The sequence below is a fragment of the Orbicella franksi genome, chromosome 10, assembly GCF_964199315.1.
Source record: "Orbicella franksi chromosome 10, jaOrbFran1.1, whole genome shotgun sequence".
Taxonomy (NCBI): Eukaryota; Metazoa; Cnidaria; class Anthozoa; order Scleractinia; family Merulinidae; genus Orbicella; species Orbicella franksi.
This window is the reverse complement of record NC_138154.1, coordinates 24,498,351-24,508,012: the sequence shown is the minus strand read 5'-3', so window position 1 is coordinate 24,508,012 and position 9,662 is coordinate 24,498,351. Positions and strand designations below refer to the sequence as shown.

At 40.7% G+C, this 9,662-nt stretch overlaps 1 protein-coding gene across 1 annotated transcript in view; it reads left to right on the top strand.

Annotated features, from left to right (window-relative positions):
- LOC145499566 (uncharacterized) overlaps positions 1-531 on the top strand; it is a 10,015-nt gene extending 9,484 nt beyond the window's left edge. Inside the window, exon 4 of the mRNA XM_081479088.1 lies at positions 304-531. Within this exon, the coding sequence (XP_081335214.1) occupies positions 304-531 (228 nt within the window). The remainder of the gene's footprint in view (positions 1-303) is intronic.
- Positions 532-9,662: the final 9,131 nt, after the last annotated feature.

Genomic DNA, 9,662 nt, shown 5'->3' with positions numbered 1-9,662 from the left:
TATTTTTAAAAAGTTTCTGTGTTAATAATTAAATTAATTATTAATTTAACAAATTAATAAGTAACGCCAGAAGCCTCTTTGAAAAGTTGGCGGGATCGGGATTTCCAGGCAAAAAAGGGCGGTATGGCAGATTTTGGTCACAGGGAAAGGGTTTTTGGAAGCGGGCCGCACACCCAAACCCAATTTTTCTGGGAGTACAACTCCTGGAAGCAACAAGTAAACATCTCTTTAGCCATGTAAAATGAGAGTTTGTTATGAGCGAAATGTTAATTGATTATTGTTTTCTTTCAATTGCTTTCATAGAATGAGCGATGCAACTCTTCAACTGATGATGCTTTCTTGTTTGATGAGGAATGGCAACCACCTCATTATAGCTATTATAAACACACGTTTCCTGATAACACTAGTTTGTACCTAGGAGTAAGTAAGAACTGCAGTGATGATAGATTGTATCTAATCTGCAGCAACAGCAACATCGGCAGCAACAGCAAAACCCGTGACAGGCGCTGTACATTTCGATGGAAGTCATGAATCAATTAATCAATCGATCGACCATTGAATTGATGAATAAGAGAGTAAATAAATAAATCTAACCGTGAAACAATTATGAAATAGCAAACATGCACCGTGTTTCTATCAAGTTTTAGTATAAATCTACCAGCGTTCTATCACGAATGCCGCGCCGTTAATTATCTGATTGGCTAAGCCACTCACTATCTATATTGTCTGCGCCCTCGTCAATTACCACGCAATAGAAATCTCGAGCTCATAATCTAATTGTGTAATAGAAACACAGTGTTTCTAGTTAACAAATTAACGTCAGTTTTTCATGCGTTTGTCGTGTTATTAATCATGAACTTCGTCATAACCTTGTCAAAGTAGCAGTGGATCCGCAGACTACTTTGACAATGTTATGACGAAATTAATTGTCGATAACAGGACAGACGCATGAAACACTGACGTCAATTTGTTTTTTACAATAACAAATTGTCCGCTGTCGATCGTTGACACATCGCAAAAAATAAAATTCATGGGTCTGTCCGCACATTGACCATGAAATTTACCAATGCATGAGAGCGCGAGATTTTCTGCAATTGTTGTTAAAAAAAAACTCGATAGAAACACGGAGAATAAGCTTTCCATTTTTTTATTGAAATTTCCGCGGCGAAAAAAAAAAAAAAAAAAACAGCAAAAGTTGTTTACTTCGATCATCAAAATATAAATTCGCTTTGCTCACGCAATAGTTACGTCAACAACTCGGCTAGTTCTGTGTTTCTATCGGCGAGTTATGGAAAAACGAATTTGAACGATTCAGTGCGCGCATTTTCTTTGGCTACTTTCTAAACGTTCATAGTAATCCAATTAATGAAACTGTTTTCAGAAAGTAGGTTACAGCACTGAGTTGACTGTAGGAGTAGGTTTAGTACACAAAGTCTTTACAAAGTATTAAACTGGAAAGAGGCAGTGGCGGGAATTTTAGAGAAAGCAGCTGATTAAGCTAGAGGTTGTTTAGTGATTTTGAGAAGACTGATAGTTAACTGTAATTGTTATCATGCATGTTAAAAATAAAAATCCAACAATGGTAATCACACGATGAATCTGCATTGGTATCAAGTGTTTTTTTGTTCCACCTTTTAGAGGTCTCTTTTGAGCTAGAGTCCTAAGTGTAATCAAGTGTCGCTTTTAAATCTGAACTTAGCTGGTTAACTTTGCGAGGCCTGAAGCCATAGTCAGAAATCTAAAGACCGCTTCTTTCTTATATCCTGGGCCTCGGGCGCTGCGGGAGTGGGTGGGTAGGTGCGAAGTTGGAAAAAATATCCTGGAAGCAATTGCGCAAAACAAAGCACCGAAGAGAAACATATAGAGGAAATCGGAAAAAAACTCCAAAAGGAACTGACGCTGAAAAAAAAAATTGTTGCTCGGAAAAATTGTCCAGTTGCCCGGCTCCTAAAGTAAATCGGTCTGTTCTGCGTCCAGACAATACCAGACCGTGTGTGTCCCTGCTGCATGGTTAGTCCTCAGGCGTCACTTCAACGGTCGGATTGTCGAACATGTGGAATTTTGGGCCTCTTCCCAGAAAACGTTGCGGTTCCTGTTTAATTCCTATCTTTCATTACGAAATGCGACAGCGTCTGGTGACGAAACATCGTCCCACGGTCTTATAAATCGGTCTACCTTCTTCTTCCAACGACCCTTTTGCTTAGCACCGAGAATCGGGATCTTTCGGGAAGCCACTCATACGTCACATTGATAATAGGCTCCCTGTACGCATGTTTAGAAACCGTCCTTGAGCTTGGAGACATGCGCTCAACCTGCATGTTCAACCAAGTCAGAACTAAGATTTTCTGGTTTCCGAGTTTTGATTTGTTCAGAGCTTCATGATTTCGGTCCGCCTATTAACCAAAAACACAGCCTCTGGGGCGAAATTTCCCTGGGATTTGTGCTACTTCAGGACACACCCACAAATGGACATGCCTGTCCGTGCTTTTTTCTGAACAAGTTAAAGGTAAGGAAAAACCCGTAGTATAATATAAGGTAAAGTCTGCACGCGAGCCAAGTGGCCCATCAGGCCGGAGCTTATCCCGGTTTCTGTAGCATGAAGCGATTAGGAGTATTTCTACTCCCCCCTGGATGGGATGCTAGTCCATCGCAGGGTTACCCCCAGCATTAAGTTCGTCGGTACCCATTTATAAACCTGAGTGGAGAGAGGCACTGTGAGAGTAAAGTGTCTTGCCCAAGAACACAACACAATATCCCCGGCCAGGGCTCGAACCCGGACCGCTCGATCCGGAGACGAGCGCACTAACCATGAGGCCACCGCGCCTCCCAATAATATAAACCCAAATATATTTGGTTAGTTCCGCGGGCAAGATGGGGTCGAGATTGCCACTCTATAGTGCGATGATCTCAGTTCATAAATCCTGTATTGACCAAGCTTATTCGGTCAAGACTGGCTGGATATTGGCATCGCTTTTTGCTGCGGCATTATATGAAGCTCAAGCTGCGTTCACTGTGTCGAAGCCAAAATATCTTAGAGTATGATTCTAGAGAAGAATTATCTCACGAGCGGGCGTTGGATATGATCATGGATAGCCCCGAGTTGGATATAATCATTCAGTGAGATAATTGTCTCTATTAAACATGACCCCAAAATAAAAAAAAAAACTAAACTAAACTAAAATTAGCCCCCCCCCCCTGAAAAAGAGAAATACGCCTACGCTTAACAGACCTTAATATATTTGTAGAGCATGGTCCAAAAAAAACAATAGCCTCCATTTGGCGCGAAAATATGCTCGGACACTTCTCAAAGGACATTATCTGTGCCGAGAAGCGAACAGTTTTCCGAGAGCATAGCTCAAGGAAAACTGTGATCCTCGAAGAACAGATAATGTCCAAGGACAATATCTCCGAGCATATTTTCGCGCCAAATGTAGACTACAGAGTGTGTTGACGTGACGTCGTCAAATTCTAGAATCCAAAACTAAAAAGCCACTAAAGGTTTTATCCTCATCAGGCATAAGAGGTAATAAATTTATATCTGTTTACCACTTTTAACCTCAATAGCGTCCTTAATTTGGAAACCAGCGCATTTTGACTTTCGGAGTTATGACGGTGCGTGACATAAAGCTAAGATCGCGTGTGTTGAAGCCTAAGCAAAGTCCACATTTGTCTGTCTTATGAGTTAAATTCAAATTTTCCGACGAGCATCCCTTCCCTTTTCATAGGGAGGTTCCTCCCCGCAGGTTCCCAAATCTATTTATTTATTTATTTATTAAGCTTCGGCCTACTATTACAAATAAAGAAAAAGAAAAAGAAGAGGAAGCAAAAAAAAAAAAAAAAAAAAGAAAAGAAAAGAAAAGAAAAAACAGACAGCAAAAACAAAACAAAATGGCCAGGGGAGCCGCTACAGCTTAGCCAATTACAGCGGCCCCCTGAATCTCTAACGGGAAGTGAAGGAGTGAAGGAATGATGGAGTGAAATCGTTCCACCACTAGAACTTGGAAAATAATAAGTATTTTCCAAGTTAATAAAGTATAGCCAAGAAGATAAAATACTGTTCAATTGACATTTAATTTCTTTTTTCTGATGGTAAACGTATAGCTTTTGAAAAATAGTTAATCAGTAAACGAATAGAACATGAGCCCTTGTGGATATTTTCAGCCGTTTTCTTTACTGTTTGAGGAACGTTTCTTGAACGTTTTTTTTTTTGTTTGTTTGTTTGTTTTTGAACGTTGAGGAACGCTCCTCGCTCCCAGGATTTCGCGCGGCCATTTTTCTCTCGCAGTTTTCTTTCGCGTCACGCACGATGGACTAAGCGAAAGATGGACTATGCGTAGTCTAGGGCAAGTCAACCAAAAAACATTCGACATTTTGCATGAGAATGGACATTCCTGAATGACGCCAATGAACTATTTCAACGTAAGTAACACTCTTTTAGTAGCAATGTCGCTATTTATGCTATCTTCGAAAAGGGCTTTTTAAACCTGCCGTGTGGCACTAAATTTTCACGGGAATTTATTTTTGCAAATCGGCGATATTTTTTATTTTGCGGGAACTGATTTTTGCGATCGTAGAAGACTTGTTTTTCTTACTGGGTACTAACTTTTGCCATCTTCACGAAGTACCGTTAAAATACCTCTTACAAACCGAGTTCGTGGGGAGAACTGTAAGTTACGGACCGAGATTTTTTCCCCATCGATTTAAGGCCTAACGGAGAAGCGCGCGGGCCATAAATCAAAGGGGGAAAATAAGGATCCGTAACTTACAGTACAGACAGAGACAACGAGGTTAGGCCTGGGTCGCACTAGAGCCAATTTTGTTTGTATAAGTAATAAATCTGTCAACAAGTAGCGTAAAATAAGTGCGACTCCAGTTTCAAAAACTTACCAAATTTTTCAGGATTGCCAAAATTTCGCCAATTTTCAAAGAAGCCGAAGTGCTGCCTCTGGGCATTCCAAATTTTGGCAAAGTAAACAAGTTTTTAACCATTTAACTGTCATATTTTTCAAGACAGGTTTGGATGGAATTGCGGCGAGAAAACAACTTTGATCATGACGGCTCGTCCAGTTTGGCGCGTGCAATGGCGGGGCAAAATCATTTTTTACCCGGTCCATCTGACGCTTTTTACAAGTTATTTCAATGCAAATGAGGAGTATGAGCGGCGTTTTTATTCAAATTCCTCTGACCCGTACCACTGACAGCAATTTGAAGCAAGAGATGACTTCAGCGAGAGAATCTTCTTCGATTGGAAGTGGCGCAAGCAACAACACAAACGCAAACCCAGCAAAATCTGCTCGTCCACTTATGGGCAGAAAATCACGAGTAGCTGTAGATCGAAGAGTCAAGAACATGCAGCGTGGTGAAAGGTCTGCGTAGAGTTAAACTCTCGCATGGAATCTAATAAAATAACATAGATCTTGTGACGTTTGGAAGTTGTAAACTTTTACTTGCTTAAAAAGTTAAGAACACTTGGCGATAAATCACAAAACATTTTGGCAACAAAAACAACTTTACAAATTTTAGCGGGCCGTACAGTAGAATACGGATAATTAGAACCCCAGCAAATTTGACTGGAAAAGGGTAGCTAGGGCAGATACATAATTTATATTGGATTTCTTTTTTTCATCACGCTATAATATAAACACACCATTTTGCCTTCACTGCACAACCGAACGTACACAAAGGTTATCAAGCGTGAGCACGTGGCCATGGATCAGCCAGGCCCAAGATATGTTTTAATTGACACTAATAAAATTACAGCAAAATAGATAAACAATGCATCGATATCCTACGTGCACCAAAGCCGGACACGCAAACTCTCAAACCTCTAATGTAGGAAAAGTATCTATTATTATATGAACAACACAGAATGAAAGACAAATTTAAATAAAAATATTTACACCGATTAGTGATTACCCATTATCACAAGTTACCGCTCACTAAAGTTTTGCAATGGACATCAACGCAAAAAATAACACGTTTCGGTGTCATCTTGACATCATTATCAAATTAGAAATAAAATGTGAGTGCAGGCGACTAATCCACTATTTCCTGAAAAGCCACGAGGTTAACTCAAATGGTACTCAGCATCAGTTCTATCAAATTCAAGCTCTTATGAAAGAATAGTTCTTCAAAATAATGAAAGATACTTGATGAATTGTTTTGAAAAGCTCCACTGTAAACTCATCGATGCCCGGCGACGGGTAGAGGAGTCGACAGGACGTAGAGCCTAAAATGTTCAGAAAGCGTTGAGAGTGCCCGGCACTAGCGGTTCCTCTTAGTCTTTGGGACAGTGTTTTGAAAAATACAGGAAGACCTTGTATATTGGACGGTATTACGTCTGACCTTCTCATCATAATAGAACAATTTCGATATATTAAAATTCAGCCTAACACAATAGACCTCAGTACGAGGCTCTGGGGAATAAATACAGAGTTTGTGAGGTTTATTCCCCAGAGCCTCGTTCTGAGGTCTATTGTGTCAGGCTGAATTTTAATATATCGAAATTGGTCTATTGCCGGGGTAAAAACATGATTGAATTTCTATTTGTTTGCATATAGAAACCGGGTGAAAATGCAAATAAATGTTATAATAAAGTGTCTTATCGTTTGTCTCACGATGTAGTCACTGAGATGTAGATCGCGACGTTTCGACTGCTTACTGCTAGTCTTCTTCAGGCGATGACGTCGACTGATTGCACGGTATCATTTATATCACAAAGGTCGGCTGTGATTGGTGCAATTCGATCCTCCTATTGTTCCATTGTTCGAGCGAGTAGCTGTTCTCTCAGTGGTCCGCTGTTGTACCGTTCTCCTGTTGTTGTGTTTCTTGATCGTGGATATCCATGCCTCAGGAATTTCAATCCCACTATCCCTAATGATGTTGTTAGGGTGAAGTCTTATGTGAATAGCTTCCTTGACCCTACGTGTGTACCAGTGAGGATCTCGATCAATAAACTTGACCTCATTCCAGATAGGATAGTGGTCGGTCTCGTGGGTTTGTTCATCGTGAGACAAACGATAATACACTTTATTATTGCATCTGCCACGATGAATAACAACAACCTTTTCCTCGACAAATAAATGTTCTTGTTAATGGCACCTTGAGAAACATCATACTAATCATCCTTTTGCCAGTTTACGTGATAACAGAAGATATTAATCGGGGACGGAGACCGTAAGTCTTGGGATCCGCGCGCACCTATGATATGGGACAATTTTTCTATTTTTAGAACAAATTGCGCCATCCTGACGTCATATATTCGCGCGGATCCACGCGCATGTTGGGCCCTGGCGTGGATGTTGTCACGTTGCGTGATCAAATGGTGATCTCTTGCAGATTTTTCTAAGCGTTAGCAGAGAATATGGCAGGGAATAAGAACCAGGGCTCTTATATGTAGTTTTATGCTCTGAGCTAATGAAAAAGCTGAGTTTTCTGGGTCGAAAACAAGACTTCAATTTTTTGCTGTTAATAAAATAGAGGACAAATTTACTGAATGCTGATTGGTCAATGAAGAGGGTATTTTTTCTTAACTTTGCCTGTGAAGAGGTCAAAATTACTCGTTCACGATTGGTCCTCAGGTTGCTTAGCAACAACTTATGCTATCGAGAAGTTGTTGCTAAAAATTTTCCGTAACAATGCAAAGCAAAATTAGAAGAGTACGAGACCGATGTTCGGCGACCAAACACTTTCGCAGTTTTATGCCGAGTTACGAAAAGAAAACGGGGATGACTACGAGCCCGACTGCCCGAAAGTAATGTAGGTCTCACTGGCGAGATATCTAAACTAAAAAGCCTATCCAAAGTCCATCATCAGAGATAGGGAGTTTCTTAACTCCAGAAAAGCCCTGGAAGGGAAGGCCAGAAAACTGCGAGAGCAAGGCAAAGGAAAGCGACCAAACCGATTCAGAAGTTTGACAAAAAGAAGAGGAAGAAGTCCTCTGGCACAACGGCCAGCTTGGAGGAGGAACTCCACGAGCTCTATTAACACCATGTGGTGGCTGCTCACTCAGCACTTCGGCCTACGAGGGTGACAAGAACACCACCAAATGAAAGTTGAAGATCTCACTTTACAACGCGACGACGAAGGAAACTTTTGCCGAAGGTCCAACTAAGACGAGACAGGGAGGACTTAGCGTGAAAAGCAGACTGGTCACCCCCAAAATGTTTGCCACAGGGAATGAGAAAAGGTGTCCCGTCACGTTCTTCAAACGATATCTGGGGAAGAAACCAAGCGAAATGAAGAAAAGCGGTCCGTTTTATCTCACTGTCATCGACAAGCCGGTTTCAAGCGTTTGGTACAACAAAACCCCAATGGGAAAGAACACCATAAACACAACCATGAAAAACATGAGAAAGAACTCGCCGCTGAAGGATCTGTGTCCCGAGAAGAAATTAGACCAACCATAGTGCACGAAAAACCGTGGTAAAAAAGGTGAAAAGTTCTGGTATCGCGAAGTGTGAAATAAAGAATATCACAGGCCACGCATCTGCCAACGGGCTTGATGATTACGACTCAGCAGACGAACGAGAGTAGCAGATCATTTCACGAGCCATTGACAACACTGGTTCTGTTCCTTCAAGAGACGCTTTAAGTCAACTTTATCCTGCAAATTCCACTGCATCTTGGTGTGCTCCCGGCCATGTTTACAATTTCAGTCACTGCAGCGTCACCTTGAACTTCGCCGGGAATGATGCCGTTCAGAAGAGCACAAGTGACATAAGTCGAGGATACTAGCGTATCTTCATCGAAGAATCAGATTCGGAGTGATCTGAAAGCGTCTTGAACGTTTTAACTTTGTTTAAAAAAGCACTAACTTTATATTTTCAAAGTTGAAAGCTTGTTAGCAGACCTGGTTGTCAATGTTCTGGTATCTTTGTGCAAATATAAGATTTCATTCAGCTCATTTGTGCGTTTGTGGTGATTGATGCTTTGTCAACATTAAATGGCTCCCTATGACTGATTACTCAAGAGCGCATTCAGAAATTCAGTAATTTTCCCCTCTATTTCATTAACAAGTAATCGCCATTGGTCCTCGTAAAATTAAGAATTAATATCACGCGTGTTTTCAGAAGTAGCTGAAAACACACGTGATATTAATCCTTAATTATACTCGGCCCCATGCGATTACCTATACGAATGAATAATATCTGCTCGCGCTAGTTGTACGAGTAAGATTTTGCGTTTGTTCTGTAAAGAAAAGTTATGCAAGAAACTCTTTACTCTGGTATCGAGTTAATTTGTGAGTTTCCCAAACAATGCTTAATCATAACCAAACCCTGTTTTTGATAGTTTCTTATTGTTCTGTTTGTTTGGCGAGTTTGCAAAAGTTTTTGAAAGGAAAGTCTGACGCGTACATAAGTAGCTCATTTGCATAGTGTAGCTCGTACACTCACGGGCAGCCCAAGCTCTCTATCTGAACCACACAAGCAACACAATATGGCATCGAATTATAAGGGTTTATATGGGATTTTCTACAAGATATCCATGGAGATAGTTTAAAGTGAAAATTCTCAATAAAACTAGGTTACCTTTTTCCATATGTGTGTTGTTTGCTCCTGGTGTGGTTTTACCGATTGAACTTGATTTAAGCGACTTTTTTGAATTCCGGTTTTCCCTTCATAAAGAGAGGACAAGGCGAAACACCTTAGTCGGGACAGCCT